A 21263-nucleotide genomic window follows, 5' to 3' on the forward strand; every position below is an offset into this window, starting at 1 on the left:
CACAAGAGGTCCTACCACCAGTTATCATTTCCACACGCTGTAATTCCAACGGGCTAATGAACCGGCAGTTCTCGTTTTCATGTACAGGAACGTTTTTCTTTTAGAAATTTCTTCTATAGCCTGTCAATTTTTTTTTCCTAATAGTTGAAACCTTAGAAGAAAGAATTTTACTTTCAACTACTTTCGAGACGCAAATTTCAAGAATTATGTCTTTAAATTTATATTCTGCCATCCTGTAAATAAAACACATATTTTAAGAAATTTCTCAAAACGATAAAGCTCCATATTGGTGCGCTCACTCGAAATGACATGTCATAAATTAGCTGTGGAAAATTTCTGATGTTTCGGTAGTTTTTTTTTTTTTGTTGCCAGATGTGTGGACGAGCTCACAGCCCACCTGGTGTTAAGTGGTTACTGGAACCCATAGACATCAACAACGTAAATGCGCCACACACCTTGAGATATAAGTTCTAAGGTCTCAGTATAGTTACAACGGCTGCCCCACCCTTCAAACGAAACGCATTACTGCTTCACGGCAGAAATAGGCGGTACGGTGGTACCTACCCGTGCGTACTCACAAGAGGTCCTACCAGCAGTAATTACGCAAATTATAATTTTGCGGGTTTGATTTTTATTACACCATGTTATTCCTTCACCGTGGAAGTCAATCGTGAACAATTGTTAAGTACGTATTTCATTAGAAAAATTGGTACCCGCCTGCGGGATTCGAACACCGTTGCATCGCTTTATACGAATGCACCGGACGTCTAATCCTTTAGGTCACGACGATTCTCAAGTCGTCTTCAAGACGTCTCTCAAGTCTTTCGTGCACGCTTACAAATCCACTCATTAACATTTTGACGTACGTATTTCCAATATTCAAGGAACATGCAAACGTAATAAAACGTGAAATGACGTTTACTTTTATTTTAGACCTTGTAGGCTCAGTGAATTTGTAGACGTGAGGTTTTTTTTTTTTCCTACTTAATCTGATATCCTTGAGAGGCTATTTCAGCTTCACCCTAACGTTTGTAGGTGGGCTCACGGGGCTGAAACCGGAGTTGCTAACACTGACCCTAGCAAGAGCAGTGCTTCGCAGAATCTACCACCGGATCGGAAACGCGACTCACTGAGAAGATCCGGCGAGAAACTCAGTGGGCTGTGTCTATGGGTTAGTTCGCTCGTCGAGCCCTTCGTCGCAAGCGACGGGTTCGACGAGGACGGTGACCGGAGGCGTGAGGTGATGGTTTGCTTAATAGATATAAAATAATTAATAATTGGGAATTTAATTGTTTTTATGATCGAACGATCACCAATAGTCGTCAAGCAAACGATAATTGATTAAAATTAATTAATCTGAGCGATAAAAATAAAGATACCTAGTGAGGGGGACCAACTTAACGATGATCATTTGTTTAATTAATTATAAATAAATAAAAGACGAACAAACAATTTTTACATTCGAACAAACGACGAACAAATAATTAAAAATAAAAAAATCCGAAAATCAAAAAAGGGGGTGTTAATTCACTGAGCCCAAATTCAGTGAGCCTGAAACTTGTAGGTATGTGTTCAATTAGCTGACATCACGTACACCTTTCGAAGCTTGGAGAATCGGCTCGATTAAGCAAGCCGTACTATTGTAAGTTTTTGTATTACTTCCGACTTTCGAAGGCAATCCAAGGAAATTTTTTTAATTGTTCGACGACAGCCCTGAATTTGTACAACTTAAATTACACGTGTTGTTTAGATTTTAAAAAGAATTTCAACTCTTACGTGCGTCGAAATTGGTTTACGGGCATATATCTTTGTGATATAAAAGTGATTCAAACTATCACTTAGGTAACACATGATATCACAGGTATATTGCCAACATTTGGGCTGGGCTGGGCGGCGTTCGACAAATTGCTTCCAGTGGAGTTTTTTCATTGCACATCCCACAGTGCCTGAAAACGAAGGATTTTAACCAGTGTGTCCTACCGGTAATGACTTAGGGAGCCGAGACGTGGACACTCACTGTACGTTTGATCCGTCAGCTCAAGGTCGCTCAACGAGCCATGCTCGGAGTTTCTCTGAAGGATAAAATCGGAATAAGTATATTCGACAGATAACTAAAATCATCGACTAACTCAAAGAGTCAGCAAGCTGAAGTGGCAGTGGGCTGGCCATATATGCGTAGAGCTCACGATCGCTGGAGCAGACGGGTTCTCGAGTGGAGACCTCGCAGCGGAAGACGTACCTAATGTGGGACGCCCCCGGCTCGATGACCTCTGAAGAGTGGCCGCCAAGAGGATGAGTAGAGCCAAAAACCGGGCTCAGTGGGGAGAGGCCTATGTCCAGCAGTGGACAGAAGGGAAAAATATGTATTTAGTGTGCGGACGCAATTCGTACTACCAGTACCAATACGTTTACTCTTGATGCCTTAATGTTGATAGGGTATTTTGTGAGTCTACATGGTTAGGTTTCACCACCCTGCTTATTTCTGCCTGACTTTGAGAAATGTATAAAATTTATGAGTAAGAAATATGTAAGTATAACTTTTCTTTTCTAACCGACTACAACATTTCAAAGCGATTTGAAAACATCGAACACTTAATTTATGGACATTATAAATAAAGTTGACAGTTCGTACGTAAATCATTCTCACAAATTGATTTATGCTTAGAAAAATCGGTGTCAAAATTGAGTCGTTTAATTAAACAATGATAGACGGGAAGGCATAACAGTTTCATATGTTTAGTGTTTAAGACGAAACGTATTAACCGGTACGATAATAATATCTGTGTTCAAACACGTTTTCTACATACAAGCTGAGGCCGACAATCACAGCTTTTCCACTACCTACCAAACAATCACAAATGCGTTGTACGCGAGAGCTACACGACATCCGAGCCGAGGTAGTAGTAGGGAGTAGGGAGCGAGAGCTAGCGAAACAAGTGAAACAACACACACACAGTCGACCGCGCTGGCTGACGCGGTGAACGTTTGTAACTTCGCGCCATTTCAATCAACTATAAAACTTAAAACGCATTTGGATACCATTTAAAATCATATTCAAAACACAGGAATGTGATCAGTGATCGTGATAAAACAACTTATGTGCCATAAAATTAAGTGATGAAAACATAATTTTTTTTTCAAGTTTTAATAATGAGTGTTTTAATATTGTTTTTTGTGTACGTTTTTGTGCCGTGTGTTTTTGGCCAAGAGGCCGCGGCTTGTTATGGTGCTGGCAGCGTTGCAGGTGCAGCAATAGGTGCTTTCATAGCTGCACTTATTTTGGTTGCAGCTGCTTATTACCTTCGCAAATTGTATTGGAAGTCACGTAAAGGTGAGCAAGCGCGTCGCTTAAACTTTAGTTTCACAAATTCCCACGTATAATCACGACAATTATAAAAGTGAATCGTAAGTAGTATCCTATACATAGTTAATAAATGAATTACAAATCACATGATTAACGATTTATTATTAACTTCATTGGAATCTCAATATCTACTTGGGTCTGAAACGTGTTTCGTGTCATTCATTCGCTAAGTGATACTGCATTTAGTGATGTAACTTTAAGTTGTTTGCTTTTATAACGTACCTAACTGCGTTTTCTAGTTTGAAGAACGTTAAGCAAGATTTCCTTTTAAGAAAACGAGTCGGGAAATCGATTTACTGCATTACAGTTAAAAAATAAAATTCGAATGTATTACAAACTCGAGAGATGTGTGAATGCGTTTGTTTTAACAAATATATACATACACTACGCTTCTCAACCATGAAGTCGTCGCATCTATTCCGGGCACGTGCTAAGCTACGCAAGCATTCACTTATCTATTGAAAAAAAATAGGCAAAGACAAAAAAGTTAAGTAACATTTTCTCCTCGCTTTGTGAGCCGAGTTTTTGGTATTTCTTAAACAAATGTTTAATGGGCTTTAGAGTTATCACTAGCAAAACATAAAATGCAAATATGTAGTATGTACATATATAAAAACATGCTCATGAAGATTAAGCGAAAGAAGAAATGTATAATTTGATAAATTTCAACAGCTCCGAACATGGTTCATTCAATATTTAGATCCCATAATTTCGAAACAACGGATATATCATTGATACGTTTACTAGATTTGCCTAATTTTTCTACCACGAGTCTTTTGACTTTGTCGAATATTGCCTTATCCAGTATAATTTTGATATCAAATCTACGGCTTGCGATAAGTTAAGAAACGACGGAAAGGAATCTCAAGTAATTTCGTATTTGTGTTTAGGAATGCCCACCGGTCGACTGCAAGTATTGTTAGTATGAAAGGGCTCCTTTATCGACGCGTGGTATTTTCTCGATATTTCTTTTTATGCTCAGGTCAGAGGGCTACTTGAAGAAGGCTTTAGAGGAAGAGGTAGACCTGAGAATAAATTAACCCACAGGCACAGCCCACTGAGTATCTCGTCGGATCTTCTCAGTGGGTCGCGTTTCCGATCCGGTGATAGATTCTGCGAAGCACGGCTCTGGCTAGGGTTCGTGTTAGTAGCGTTGTCAGGTTTGAGCCCCGTGAGCTCACCTACTAGTTAAGGTTACGCTGAAATAGCCCCTCAAGGCTGTCAGCTTAGGTAGGAAAAAAAAATGTGTAAGAGGGGAATCAACGATGAAATGGTATATGATAGAGGAGTATGGAAAGAGAAAACATGTTGCGCCGATCCCAGGTGACTGGGAGAAGGCAGGAGAATGGTGATGTCAGAGGGCTCCCAGTCTAACTATAAACAGTATCGGAATCTTCTAGAAATCATAACATTGTATGTTTATTGTGCTCTTAATATCTCTATTACCTTTTTTCTTATGATTGAGAGATTACTGGTGGCCCGGAGGCCTTTCCAGTTTCACCAGGACATGTGGGCGAGCAAAGGCTCAGCCAGGAGGGGTGGGATTTGATAACAACTGTCCGAGCGCTTCCGAAGGAGACTTAACAATTCAAGAGCAGCTGCTTCGCGAATGAATCCACTACCGGATCGGAATCGCGACCCACTGAGAATATCCGGCGAGAAACTCAGCGGGCTGATGCATGGGTTAGGTTGCACGTCGACCTCTTTGTCGAGTTCGACGAGTACGGTTACCGGGGTTCCTCAGGGTGCTCCTAGTGTTAGAGCTGAAGGTATCTAATGCAAGAGTTATTGGATCTGATGGATCCGTAAGGACGTGGCAGTCTCTATTACTAATAATTGTGGAGAGTTCTCAACGACTTGGTTGAACCCCTGGCGTTGCTGACGTCAATGCGCAACACTAGCCACTCACCATCAGACCGTACGCTCGTTTGTCTACAAAAGACAAAAAATGGAGAAATAATAAATTTAGCGAGTTGCGTTTTTATCACATGATGATGTTTGATAATAGATATTCGTGAACGTGTACTAGATACGTGTTTGCTTAGAGCAATTGGTAACTGCCTGGAATGTTTTAATCACTGATATCACTCGACAGCAGTACACTCCGGTCTCTCAATGGGTTCATATTCAAACGCTTCTTATTTCGATAAATAATAAAAATATTGGCAAAATAATAACCAATAAGTAATAAAAAAAAATTACCATCGCACCGCCCGCCACCGGAGTAGAGTTCATCCGTACTACCTGGAGCCACTGCGGTCATCCACAGTGCGTTTCTAGAGGTCTTTTTTCCCAAGCGCTATGACATGTCCTTCTTCAAACGAGGCTTGTGGAGAGTATTAAGCGGTAGGCAGCGGCTTGGCTCTGCCCCTGGCATTGCCGAAGTCCATGGGCGACGGTAACCACTCACCATCAGGTGGACCGTAGGCTCGTATACCTACAAGAGCAATAAAAAAAAACTCATTAGTCTTATATTACCGGTAGCGGGGTGTATTCTTAGGGCGCATTGATCGATATCAAGTCGCGATTTGCGACTACATATTTGCAAACCTAAACCGGGTTCAGAAATCAAGATGAGAGGTGTGGTGACAATGATAAAATTCATCACTATAGTCAACCGAACACGCCAATATTAAAACAATGTAAGAAGTGATTATAAGGAATTTTAATTAAATTAAAATTAATTATGTATTTAGCTGAATACGCATTGCTTGTTCAAGTATTGTGTTATATTAGTGTATGCTTATTAGTAGTGTATGTTTATTATTAAGATATATTTTTCATACGTTTTGGCCCCAAATGACGTCACGCGTTGCTGAATTTTTCAAAATATCAGTAATATCTCAAATTTTATCGGTAGTGCTCATAATTTACGACCAAAAACTGCATACTGAATCGACATCGAATTTCGCATCTTGTTAAAACGTAAAACCAACTGAAATTCTATCAACACGCCACGCCGCATGATTATGAGAACGTAAATTCATTAAAAAATGATATTATAGATAAAACGGGAATTTGCTTAAGATAAAACTGATAGTGAAATGAATTCGTAATACATATTATATACGATATCAATCGTGACTTAGCCAGATTACTTACTAGAGACAAGTTTGAGAATCGGTGTCCTAATGACCGACGTAGCGTTGTAACCAATTTTTTTTTTTTCCTATCTATGCTGACAGCCTTGAGAGGCTATTTCAGCTTCACCCTAGCGTGTAGGTGAGCTCACGGGGCTCAAACCGGAGTGTTAGCATCGGAAACGCGACCCACCGAGAAGATCCGGCGAGAAACTCAGTGGACTGTGTCTATGGGTTAATTCGCTCGTCGAGCCCTTCGTCACAAGTGACGGGTTCGACGAGGACGGTGACCGGTGCTTGTGGTACCTAAAAGCACCGTTAATGGATCGGGAGGATCCGTAATGACGTGCTTAGGGCGACGTCGACTGTTTACCATTCGGTCTACAGAATCGGGTATGTAATTTTCAACGGCCACGACAAGAGGGTTCTCATGTCGTGCCGACTTCTCAAAGTGGCGCAATGATGCCGACTGTAGATACTTACTGACTAAAATGTAACCAATGAGCTTGTGTATACCAAGAAAGTGTCTGAAATTTTACTATACGGAGGATAAGGAGGTAGGCATCGCTATCCTGCTAATATCTCCCGCGATGAGACTTGAAGATATCCGTTTAATAATACAATTTGAATTTCGATTTGTTCCCTCGAGTTAGGTGCCGGTATCAGGTTTCTAGGCTACTGAACCACCACTGCACCGTGTTCTGGTCCGTCCAACCAGAGCAAGAAACTATTAAAGAACAACCGACTTCAGCAAACAAAATGAGAACAACATTAATGCAGTCGAAGTTAATCAGTCAAGGAGCCACGTGCGAAGCACCAGCTCTCAAATAATTCGTTCACTAAGTAAAAAGTTATGAGGTGGCACTTGTTGATTAAAAAACGCCGAATTGTAAACCTCACCCCTTTTTTTTAGAAATCGGTTAAGGAGTATAAAAAAATTATAGAAATTTGTTTAGTAATTGAATGAACTTCGTCTAGTTGTCTAGAAACCTCAGTGTCTCCCCGTTACCGGTGATTTGCTGTTACTTTAACGCACGAATGGTAACGGTCATCAGACCGGAGGAATATTCTCAGTGGGTCGCGATTCCGACCCGGCGGAAGATTCTTTTTTTATTGCATAGGTGAGGGGACGAGCTCTACAACGTAAATGCCGCCTCCCACCTTGAGATATGAAGGTTTCAGTATAGTTACAATGGCCGCCCTTCAAACCGAAACGCATTACTGCTTCACGGCAGGAATAGGTGGGGTGCGGACCTACCCGCGCGGACTCATAAAAGGTCCTGCCACCAGTAATTACGCAAATTATAATTCGGCGGGTTTGATTTTTATTAAACGATATTATTCCTTCACCGTGGAAGTCATTTGTTATTGCATCGCTCAACACGACTGCACCGGACGTCTTATACTTTAAACCACGACGACTTCAAATACAAATTCAGCCAAACACTGCTCTTGCTACGGTCAGTGTTCATAATTCTTTCAGGCTTAGCCTGGGAGCTCATCTGTTGGTGCCTGAATAGTTGGAATAGCCTATTACCAATCACTACCAACCATACCAACTATACTAACCAACCATGCATACCAACGATTAGGTAGGGTTAAAAAACACACACACGCGGGTATGTTTTCGTGTAAATGTGAATATCTTGATAGTTTCAACTCCAATGAAAAGCGAATCGATCGCTGGCTCGTCCGATTCGGATTAGAATTTCTTGCTTTGAGCTTCGAGGAATTATTGACGTGATTGTAATATCAAACAGGTGTTCAGATAAATTGGTTTTAGTCGCTCGATTTGTTAATACGATATGAAGGGAAATGTTTACCCTAAATTTACTTGTCGTTTTGCGTATAAACATTGGGTGGTCGCTGGGTGTATCATTCCCGATCCTGCGGACAGAATGGAAAGCAGTCGACGTCGCCCAAAACACGTCATCTCGGATCCTCCCGATCCACTAACGGTGCTTCTAGGTACTTCAAACACCGGTCACCGTTCTCGTCGAACCCGTCGCTTGCGACGAAGGGCTCGACGAGTAAATTAACTCTCAGACACAGCCCACTGAGTTTCTCGCCGGATCTTCTCAGTGGGTCGCGTTTCAGATCCGGTGGTAGATTCTGCGAAGCACGGCTCTTGCTAGGGTTCGTGTTAGCATCGTCGTCAGGTTTGAGCCCCGTGAGCTCACCTACTATTTAATGTTCCGCTGGAATAGCCTCTCTAGGCTACCAGCTTAGGTAGGAAAAAAAAAAAAAAAAGAAGCTGGGTGTATTTTGAGCTTACTCCCATGCGCACCCAGGCATAAGGTAATAGTACTCATCAAACTCATCGAAGACAGAGAGACAAAAGACGAAAATGAATTCTGGAAACCTCGCGATACGTTCCCGAATACGTCGGTCATTGTTTTTGAGACAATAGACAATGCGCTTAGTCGTTTCGTATACAAAAGGCAAAAGGTTTTATTCTTTTAGTTTTAAGGTTCTTAGAAGATTTTTTTTATTTTATCAGAACGGTAATATTTTAAAATTAAATATTGAGTCGTGTTTTTTTTAATTGACACAAAACCTTGAATTTTTTTTCTTTTCTTAAAAGGAGTTCACGGTCCGGCTGCTAAGTTACAGGAGCCCATAGATCCCAATAATAGAGCCCAACGTAAAGGCCGCTAGCCACCTTGAAACATGAGTTATAACAGTCACATGTAATCGCGATCCTCAGCAGTGAGGTAACGATGAAGAAGATTTTTTTTATTTTTTTTATTGCCCTTGTAGGCAGACGAGCATACGGCCCACCTGATGGTGAGTGGTCACCGTCGCTCATGGACTTCAGCAATGCCAAGGGCAGAGCCAAGCCGCTGCATACCGCAAATACATCGAACGTACAATAAATAATATTAGAGGTCCCGCAGTAGTCGAAATTCGACTATAATTAATTGGAATTGTAAGTTTGTACACTATTATGATTGTATTTTATACTTCTATAATCACAAGTTTCGCCAAGACTACATTATAAAAAAATATTAATAAAGACAAACAATATTTAATCTATTCTCAATTTGACAACAGACGTCAAGAACAAAAGTTTGACAATAAATAGTATGCATGCGTGTGTGCGTCAAATACACGGTCTGTAGTGTGTGTAATGTTTTCTTTATTGATTTAATGTATCTTTTATGCATTATTTAAAAAAAATATTAGCATTGTGCACTTCTTCTCTATATTCTCTATAAGTGTGAAAAATTTCATGCTCCTCCGTCCGCGCAATTTTCGTAAAAAGGGATACAAAGTTTTTGCTTCACGTATTAATATATAGATACATCGCTTAATCAGTATTCATTGCCTTTAACGGTACTAACTGTAGATATTATAGAAACAGTTCGATTTACGATACAAGAAAATCATACTAATAGTTTCAAAACATTCCGTATCGTCTGATTATTCGGCAGAAATATTAATAAGATTAGAATGTCATCGCAGTGTGTGAGCGCGCATCGCTTAGACGTGTAACTTTCCCGATTTCACTCGTCTACATTGTACATAAATCGTTTTCGTTACGTTTATCTTTGAAATTATAGTTTTTTTTTATTACTAATTAGAGGTTTTTTCATTAATTTGCATCAACTAACTTTTATGGTATGAAATTGCAAGAAACAGAAGCGTACAGTATTTCAATGAGCAGCTTTTTTCCCTACCTAACCCTGATAGCCTTGAGAAGCTATTTCAGCTTCTCCTTGACGTGTAGTTGAGCTCACGGGGCTCAAGCCGGAAGTGTTGCTAACACTGGCCCTAGCAAGAGCAGTGCTTCGCAGAATCTACCACCGGAACGGAAACGCGACCCACTGAGAAGATCCAGCGAGAAACTCAGTGAGCTGTGTCTATGGGTTAATTTACTCGTCGAGCCCTTCGTCGCAAGCGACGGGTTCGACGAAGACGGTGATTGGAACAAGTAGCCATTAGCGAAGATGTCATTGAAAACTTATAATGAATTGTATTTTGATATTCAAAGATGGCCGACTGTGTTATTCTGATATTCAAACAAAATGGAGGTAGTTTGAGGTCGCATATGTACATACATACGTATTCAGTGAGTCGCCATTTCGATCCGGTAAAAAGACTGCGAAGCACTGCTCTTGCTAGGGCTAGTGCTAGCAATTCTCTTAGGTTGAGCTCACCTACGGGTCCGTGCGAATATAGAATAGTCCCTTAGGTTACCAATAATTAAGTAGAAAGAAAAAAAACTATATGTGGGAGACAGGATGAGTAGGTGCTCAGCTATAAGCAGTAAATAACTCTAAAACCAACAAAAACAGAATTGGGAAACAAAGATTGACGCCATATTTGAAATATCACCACGCGCTACGGTGGCGCCACCCTAATTAGTCAGTTTTCGACGGACATTATTTCCTACACAGATTGTACTCCTTACTTATACTCTACATAGCGCATATTTTTGACTGACGCAAAAGCGAATAAATATTAGGCCTTCCTCACTGATATTTTTATGGCGGCACTGTATATTAGGCCTGCCGTAAAAAGTTATAAACTAGATAAGCAAATGCGGTATCATGTACTCGGTTTATACAGTGTGTTAGGTGCTTAATACGCTGCCACAGATATATTAAAATACGAAGATAAGACAACGGATCCGTGGTTTTCTTTTTTTTTCCTACCTATGCTGATTGCCTTGAGAGGCTATATCAGCTTCGCCCTAACGTGTAGGTGAGCTCACGGGGCTCAAACCGGAGTGGTGCTAGCACTGCCCCTAGCAAGAGCAGTGCTTCGCAGAATCTATCACCGGATCGGAAACGCGACCCACTGAGAAGATCCGGCGAGAAACTCAGTGGGCTGTGTCTATATGCTCAAGCTAAGCTGTGCAATGTTTTGTGTAAAAAAATTCTATCTAAATGAGAGACTAAAAATAAAACTCGTTTTATGAGGGGGCTACATAAAAAACACGTACAAGGATAAATTTCATCGAATTCAACAAATAAAAAGAATAATGGCGCCAAATTATTAACGAATGCGAGATTTTTATATATATATTAATCAAATCAAATCCGCATGACCTTCAAACGGAATTTGTTATACTGAATATTAATGTTTAAACGTATATAACTGATAAACATTTTTTTTAAAGATCAGTAGTAGATATAGATTTTTTTTTTCCCTACCTAAGCTGAGAGAGAGCCTTGAGAGGCTATATCAGCGTAGCCTTAACTAGTAGGTGAGCTCACGGGGCTCAAACCTGATGACGTTGCTAACACGAACCCTAGCAAGAGCCGTGCTTCGCAGAATCTACCAACGGATCGGAAACGCGACCTACTTTTTTTTTATTGCTTAGATGGGTGTACGAGCTCACAGCCCACCTGATGTTAAGTGTTTACTGGAGCCTATAGACATCTACAACGTCAATCAATGCGCCACACACCTTGAGACATAAGATCTAAGGTCTCAGGTATAGTTACAACGGCTACCCCACCCTTCAAACCGAAACGCATTACTGCTTCACGGCAGAAATGGGCAGGGTGATGGTACCTACCCGCGCGGACTCACAAGAGGTCCTACCACCAGTACTCACAAGAGGTCCTACCACCAGTACTCACAAGAGGTCCTACCACCACTCAGTGTTGCCAGATGACCGTGTGAATTTCCCCCCAACCTTTTTCAAAAACCCCCCGAAAATAGGCTTTTTGAAGAAAAAAACCCCCAAAACAGTTTTTACTTAAGTATTTTAAAAAAGAAATAAAAAACCAAAAGGATTCTTTTATTTTTTAATCAAGCTATCCTATAACTTCAACCATCTCTAAACAATTATCACGATCATACATATTAACTTTCGTTATTATTATTTAAAGCATACTCGTTTTTGAAGTTAAAGATATTTAACATGTCCGATGTGGAAACAAAATTTATGCATCTATTTGGCAGTGAAAATCGAATCCTGAGAACCGTTTCGGCAGTTCCTATTGCTATTTGGTTGCATAATTTGTCCTTTATAATATTGACTTGTAAATAGTATAGTAGACTATAAGTAATTATTCTAATAGTAATTGCAAATTGATACTCAAAAAACCTCCGAAATTTCTCCCAACTAACTTTTTCCCCCCGAATGTACCCCCAAAGAATCTTTCCCCCCGAATTTCCCCCCCAAGGTCGAAAAACCCCCCGAATTTGCAGGGAATCCCCCTCATGTGGCAACTGTGCCACCACTGAGAATATCCGGCGAGAAACTCAGTGGGCTGTGTCTGAGGGTTAATTCACTCATCGAGCCCTTCGTCGCAAGCGACGGGTTCGACTAGGATGACCGGGAGATATAGAATAGAACAGTATTCGATTTAATCGATTAGTAGCCCACTCGATTTTGAATGAATAACGGATCGCAAAACTCACACAAACTACGTCATACATGCCAATAGCGACCTTGAAACATAAGGTTAAAGTTTTAATTGCATTGATTCTGCAACTGCTTAATACTAAGTGAACCGCGTGACCGTCTGTTCATAAACTTGTTGCAAAAGAAACCCATATTCTTACCTTAATTTCCTTTTTTTTAAATTTAATTAATTACAAGAAACGTTTTTTTTTTTATCTTCAAAACGCTTCTACCAAATTTTCTAAGTAATCGGGGTAACATGTTTTAAAATCCTTATCTTGTTATCGAGACGCCGGCGATTAAAAGATTTCACATAATTATGTAGACATTCCGCGTACGTACAATAATAATGTTATCAAATGAAATACTCGTATGTTTGATTTTTATCTATTTCACTTGTATTACACGCACGGATCAACACAATGTTGCGGGTTTATCAATGGTCAATTCCCAGAACTGTAAGTTCTAGAACACTCACACATATGACATTAAATAAGGTACGTTTTGGCGGGAGAAAAATATGTTTGATTTTTATCTATTTCACTCGTATTAGATGCACAGATCAACACAATGTTGCTGGGTTATCATCGGCCAATTCCCAGAACCATAAGCTCTAGAACACTCACAAATGACATTAAATAAGGTATGTTTTGGCGGGAGAATGAAGAAGCGGCTTATTTAGCGTTTCGTATTTATGAAAGTGTACAAGCGTGGGGAAATAGAACGAAACAGTAGTACATACCGTATTTCGGGCCCTTGCAAAAAAAACCCCGCCATTTTACTGAGGATCTCTAGGCTAAAAGTACAAGTAACTGATGGCCGTTACAAAATTAAAAATAAATTGGAGTGTGAAATACGTTGTTTTTTTTTTCGTTTGTAAGAAGTACTTATCGTCTCAGTGTATTAAAAAGTATGCGCTGAAATGGAGCCAATTAAGATGGCGCCATAGTAGCAAGTGGAAGAATCTTAAAAACAGCGCCATAAACTTCATTTTAATCCAGCACACTTCACTCTGTTCAAAACTGTTAAATTAAATACGTATTATTTCCACTTCCTACACTAGCGCTATTTCGGTGACTATTTAAACAATAACTTTCCTTTTTTTTCTGCCTATGCTGATAGCCTTGAGAGGCTATATCAACTTCTCCTTGACGTGTAGTGTTGCTAACACTGGCCCTAGCAAGAAAAGTGCTTCGCAGAATCTACCACCGGATCGGAGACGCGACCCACTGAGAAGATCCGACGAGAAACTCAGTGGGCTGTGTCTGTGGGTTAATTCACTCGTTGAACCCTTCGTCGCGAGCGACGGGTTCGACGAGGACGGGACCGGTGCTTGTGGTACCTAAAAGCACCGTTAATGGATCGGGAGGATCTGTAATGACGTGTTTAGGGCGACGTCGACACCTTTCCGTTTACAGACTGACACTTTTTGAACTTGTTATACAAGATGGTGATCCTTACCTCTACCCTCCATAGTTAGCGTTCATTTCTCCTTGCATCATTCTTGCACGCACTCCTCGATTTTCTCGTTATCTACACATATATTAATAAGTGAAGCAAAAACTTTGTACCCCTTAATACGAAAATTGCACGGACGGAGGAGTATGAAATTTCCTACATTTATAGAGAATACAGAGGAGTGCACAATGCTAAATTTTTTTTTAATTATGCATAAAACACACAATAAATCAATAAAGAAAACATTACACACACTACCATGTATTTGACACAACACATACATAAAAATATACTCTTTGTTTACTGTCAATTGGGAAACTTTTGTTATTGTTTAAAGTCTGTGGTCGAATTGAAAATAGATTAATATTGTTTGTCTTTATTAATATTGATCTATAGTTTGGGGGTTATCTGTGTCTATAGTGCAGTTTTGGCGAATACTGTGATTATATTATCGAAATATAATAATAATGTTTAAACTTATAGTTTCAATTAATTATAGTCGAATCTCGACTACTGCGGAACCACTAGTCACTAGAAATAGCCGATGATAGCTCACCCAAAGCACATATTCTATTCAATTAACAGCACACCTCGTATTCGCATTCGTATGAGACTGGTTTATGTAATTTAATTGCCTAGAAACCGCATTGCGCTTTCTCCGTCTTGTTTCGAATACCTCACCGTCCATCTTTAGTAGTCGTTACGTTGTGATGTGCCGACTTAAGTGTCATGTTTTGAAGGTACATGCAATGCGATTTTATTTAATACTAGCGGCCCGCTCCGGCTCCGCTCGGGTCTTGAACAAAAATTTCAACGATATATTTTGACGTTGATTTCTTTTTTTAAATAAAAGAACACATTGCGGCATAATTATAATAGTTAGACATATTATTATGCTGTCGCGACACTTTTTGTAAATAATAATATTTTTTACAAAGTCGTAGTACATTATTTTATTCTATCATCAATAGATTTTGCAGCGCACGCGATATTAAAGCATATTTTAGATAATTTTTTTACACCTTGGGTTACATTATTGGAGTTTTAGTAAGGATCCCAAATTTTTTTTCAAAAAAGATTATAGCCTATGTCACTCGGGAATAGTGTAGCTTCCAAACAGTGAAAGAATTTTTCAAATCGGTTCAGTAGTTTGGAAGCCTATTCGAAACAAACAAACAAACAAATCTTTCCTCTTTATAATATATTAGTATTAGTATTAGTATTAGTATAGACAATCGTAACGTCAGTGTCTCGTGTTGGGAGGCGACCTTCGATTTCCCCGTATACGAAATTAATGATAAGGTCCAAATTGCAAACTGAGTTTCTCGCCGGATCTTCTTAGTGGGTCGCGATTCCGATCCGGTGGTAGATTCAGCGAAGCACTGCTCTTGCTAGGTCTAGTGTTAGCAAAATCTCCAAGGCTGAAACCCGTGAGCTCGCCTACACATTTCGTTAAGCCAGTGTAACCCCTCGAAGTTCATAGCAATAAGTAGGAGACATTATTGTAGACATTCTCGTTTGTATGTTATTTTTTTACGACGAGCACACGGCGCACCTGATGGTGAGTGGTTACCGTCGCCCATGGACTTCAGCAATGCCAGGGGCAGAGCCAAGCCGCTGCCTACAAATGTATACTCGGGAATCGTGTCAATTCAGCTTCGGAGTGTAATAAATATAGCCGCCTTATTCTAGGTGGATTTAAAAGCAGGCTGAGTAGTCTAGAACTTGAGCGTCAAATTTGATGCCTTTGGTTGAACTTTTGTCAACTTAGATATATACAAAAAACAATATTCCTTATGTGGTGATATTTTTAAATTGGATGGATCTAGGAACTGACACGTACGATTCCTTTTTTTATTGCATAGATAGGTGGACGATATCTCATTTCTAATACTCTGACGGCCATATTTAGTAGGAGTTTCTTCTTTAATATAATATGTGCTGGCTTAAATTTTATTTCGTTCATAATATCGCCATAAAAAGTCGTAAGCTAAAAAGCAAACACTATGGTTCTACGTATAAACATTTTGACACACGTGAAAGCGTCACTTTCTTTTTAACATACGCTCTGTGTTCGTTCGTAAACGTGTTATTTTACTTGCAATAAGTTCTTATTCAATGTCAATATAAATTACATGACATGACAATGTTTTTACCATCGCAGCGCCCGCCACCGGAGTAGAGTTCATCCATACTACCTGGAGCCACTGCGGTCATCCACAGTGCGTTTCCAGAGGACTTTTTTGCCACGTACCATCCGGCTATGGAATGAGCTCCCCTCCACGGTCTTTCCCGAGCGCTATGACATGTCCTTCTTCAAACGAGGCTTGTGGAGAGTATTAAGCGGTGGGCAGCGGCTTGGCTCTGCTCCTGGCATTGCTGAAGTCCATGGGCGACGGTAACCACTCACCATCAGGTGGGCCGTATACTCGTCTGCCTACAAGGGCAATAAAAAAATAAAATAAAAAAATGACATTACTGGTGTTGGTCTCGAAAAAAGTGTTATTATGTGAAGCTTAAAACTTAGCTGACCGAATTAATTGATTTGTGTTTTTGTCCCGTTGATGCTGATCAGTGTGCTTAGTGCGAGTTTTTTAACGTTCTCGATAACGTGAAAGTTAACTCAAGTTTGTTGGAACAGCGCCCCTAGCGGTAAACGTAGGAAAACGTTAGCTAAGTCCGGCTAGTTAGGAAGTCTGGTTAGTAAAAAATGTGTCTTATTATATCATCTTCTCGCATTAAAATGTATTATCTCAAAACTTACTAATTTTACAGGAGAGTTTTTTAAAGGTTTAACATATTGTGATATTTTTAATATTAATCATCTTTGCAACATTTATTTTTAATTTTTACCAGTTACATTATCTGTCTTAAAAGTAAGATAAAATTATGTATTAATTTTGTTAATAGTATTCAATACATAGGTAAACTAAAAAAAAAACACTAAAACTAAACTACGCTCTTTTGGCTGTATTTATGAGAAAAATACTGGTGATACCAAATGATTCCGCATATTAACTCAATTTCGAATAATTTTGGAAGTTATAATAATAAATTACGGCATTATGAAGAAGAAAAAAACAATACTTACTATGAACTAAATTACTATTGTTGAAACGCTATCTCGAGAAACTGTACTCATTACGCGGACCAATCGGATACGAGCAATGTCACGCGATAAGCGCCTACACGTTGATTGGTCAGAATGACGGATCTAAAAAGTGTCGTGACAACTTTTCGTAAGAATTTTTTCCGTCTAGCCCCCTTTCACAACGCGCGATATGGAACTTCGTTCCAAAACCTCTTTAGTTTTATAAATAATTTCCTTAGACAAGTTCATTCATCTTTCATTTCATAAAAATAATAATTTAATCTTACATAATACAACAAAATGTTTAAAATATTAATTTAAACAGAGATAGATATTAAAACGGCTTTAAATTTTGTTTTCGTATTTATATTACAGTTTGTTTTTGTATTTATATTACAGAAAACGCAGTTAAGTCTTTCATTGACTAGAGTATGTATTTGATATCATCTATACTAATATACAAATCTACAGTGGTTTTTACGGATGTTCCGTTATAACTACTGAACCATGCATCCGATTGACTTGAAACTTGGTATCCATGTAGAAAATACATGTACTTAATGGATAGGCTTATATTTATATGAGTGTTGGACTTCCTACACCAGTTGCGGGGGCGTTAATGATGAGAATCTTTGTGGAGGTGAGAAATAATAATGTTAATTTTAAATGCCCAGCGAAGCGGACGGTTACTGCTAGTTATATATATTTTTATCAAATATAAATATAAATGGAATTCCATTTTTTTTTTAAATAAGTTCAACGTTCCGAAATCGAAAACTAAATTAACCAACTAGCCAGTAACTATATTAGGGATGGACCGCCATATACATAGGATCCACTCACATACTAGTCTGTACAGTTATAATACCAGTTGTATATCGGCCGAATACTCGTCTTGTGCGTTTTCGTGTTCTTTTTATTTGTTTTCGAACTGGCCGATGTTAGTGTTTTGTAAATAATATTCTGCTATGAGAAATGCCGATATGGTTCGGGCATTTGAATATTCGTTTAATATACAGGTAATCATCCTATAGCACGGTACTTCGATAACGCGCTCTAAGTACTCTGAGGAATTGTTTGAGATGATATCGGCATCTCGTTTTTACCATCGCACCGCCCGTCACCGGAGTAGAGTTCATCCATACTACCTGGAGCCACTGCGTTCATCCACAGTGCGTTTCCAGAGATCTTTTTTGCCACGTACCATCCGGCTATGGAATGAGCTTCCTTCCACGGTGTTTCCCGAGCGCTATGACATGTCCTTCTTCAAACGAGGCTTGTGGAGAGTATTAAGCGGTAGGCAGCGGCTTGGCTCTGCCCCTGGCATTGCTGAAGTCCATGGGCGACGGTAACCAGTCACCATCAGGTGGGCCGTATGCTCGTCTGCCTAAAAGGGAAAACAAATTGTTTAGAATTATTTAGGAAATTACATACAAGGCAAACGTAATATTTGCATGATCCCCGCCCGACGCATTCCCACGTTTATTCCATTAGTAAAACGGTTTGTTCGCGATAACGTATCGATAAGCGATCTGATAGTACGCTTTTGAAATCAACAATACAAACTCTTTAGTTTGTTAGTAAACAAACAAAAAACAAATGTGGACGTTACATTTTAAGGCATCTATATAGATCGAGTACTAATTATTATGTTGTGATGTTTCCCTGACGGTGTGCTTAGTGCGAGTTTTTTAACGTTCTCGATCGCGTAAAAGTTAACTCAAATTTGTATCGAGCTGGAATGGTTGTCTACGTTGGCCGCTAGGGGCGCTTTGCCAACTGCTAACCTGTTCCTCTAAAGGAAATATGTAATCAACGAATATATTGGAATCTGTTCACAGGCGTTATTTTTGCCACGTACCACCCGGCTGTGTAATTAAAATCGCTGCAGTGCTTCCGTCATGAGATGCTCTCATTCGCACGAGGCTTAAAAGAAGCTCTGATCAGGCAAGCTCTAGTGTTTATGGCATTGCAAAAGTTCCTATTACGTACTGTATACTCTTGCCGCACGCACTTATATCATAAATGTTGATTCATCTAAACAAACAAACAAACGAACAAATAAGTTCCAGTATTCCACCATAAATATCACTAAAAAAAGCAGTTTACTATTTTTACAAGTAGATATTAGGAACAGGTAGTATTTATAAATTCAAGGAACAGATAAAATTTCATAAATCACTAATCACATGTCAATTCTATTTAAAAAAAAAAAAACTAGACATAACGTTCGATTTTCAAAATATATTCAGAATCGGTGCACAAACGGGACGTAAACAAAAAGCGCGCCTAATCCCTTCTGGAATGAGAACGGGCGTTGAAAAAAACCGAAGCCATCCGAAGGGAGGTGACGTCACGGATACGATACAGCAGGTACTTTATACTGCAGTTGGATTAGTGCGAAATGGCTTACGTTACATTATTTTTTATTTTTATTTTCCCAGTTTGACCAAAACATTAATTTTTAAATTAAAAAACGGCATATTTCTTGCTGGTTCTAAGAAAAGTAAAGCCAAACAATTGTATTTTTGAATCGTTAACTTCATTAATTGACATCAGTGCCATGATTGCTTACTAATGGACTTTATGATAATAATTTTATGTATTTTCTCGATTGTTTCCGAATTTTCTTTATGTCTACCATTGGGTGTGTACAGAAAATTAAATAACTATGTACTATACGAAGTTTTTATCAGTTTACAGCTAAAGTATTGCAAAGTGCTATTAAAAAAAATCTGCGACATATTCAATATTAGGTTACTAAAAAAAAACAATATTAACATTTTGATACCCAGGCTCTGAGATAAGAAATCGTGAAAAGAATTATCAGTGTTTACATTACGTCATACTGAACACACAATATACATAGTTATATATAACCATTACCATAAGTCACAAAGTAGTTAGTCATTACCGATGTTAATATGAAAAATATGAGTCATAAAAAATTGTTATTATATTTTTTATTACGTCCGGTTGTTTAATGGCTTAGGTAATAATTAATTGATTGCCTACATTGTGTCTTGATTACAGAATTGTTTTAATGTTTAATGAGATGGTTAGGTAGATATTAATATAGGTAAAACACAGAATTTATGTAGCAATTTTTTTTATTGATCTTGTAGGCAGACGCGCAAACTGCCCACCTGCTGGTTTGGCTTTAATCGCTCATGGACATCAGCATTGCCAGGGGTAGGGCCAAGCCGGTGCCTACCGTTTAATACTCTCCACAAATTTGTGATGCTGTGATCTTTTGTAGAGTAAGCGTTCATACGTTGTAGGTTTACCTCCCATCGGTGGGCCTTGCGTACTATACCATTCGGGCCAAGCCAAGATCAGGGAATCAGTAATTTTTATGAACTTAAGATTTTCCTTGTAAAATTTATAGTGCTATAATTTGCAGGAAAGATAGCAGCTACTTTTACCGTCAAGTTTTGATATTTTAAAAGGATTACGAGTGACCCTCGACGGTAAACAGTCGACGGCGCGACGTAACGCTATGTTGTTTTAATAATTACACATTTGATTGCAATATGAAAATAAATAAAAAAACAACGAAGAATAATTTTTTTTAAATTTAGGCTCTACATAATACTTGCACTATATAATATGCATATCGAGGGATGAAAGGGTTAAGGGACCTTTTTTTTTAATTTTACAGGAGAGCCATATAAAGTTTCAAAATTAAAAAAAAAACTTCTTCAGCTATTTGAATGTGAAACATTGGTGAAGTTCAATTAAAAAATATCGAATGGGGATACTAATACCAAATAAAACGGATTTTGAATTACAAAGATAAATGTCGCTTATACCAAATAGCCTTTCACCCCTCGTTATATATTATATAGCATATAAATACAGACAGAGTAATCCATATGAACTGAGCTATGCACGTGTTATCATTACTTT

The 21263-nt window shown here is 38.9% G+C and overlaps 1 protein-coding gene across 1 annotated transcript in view; it reads left to right on the forward strand.

Moving 5' to 3' along the window:
* The first annotated feature begins 2644 nt into the window (after nucleotides 1–2644).
* The window catches only part of LOC101744111 (uncharacterized), a 71189-nt gene continuing 52570 nt past the window's right edge, over nucleotides 2645–21263 (forward strand). The window contains exon 1 of the mRNA XM_012697488.4: nucleotides 2645–3331. Within this exon, the coding sequence (XP_012552942.2) occupies nucleotides 3151–3331 (181 nt within the window). The 5' untranslated portion in view covers nucleotides 2645–3150. The remainder of the gene's footprint in view (nucleotides 3332–21263) is intronic.

Source organism: Bombyx mori, chromosome 24 (genome assembly GCF_030269925.1).
Source record: "Bombyx mori chromosome 24, ASM3026992v2".
NCBI lineage: Eukaryota > Metazoa > Arthropoda > Insecta > Lepidoptera > Bombycidae > Bombyx > Bombyx mori.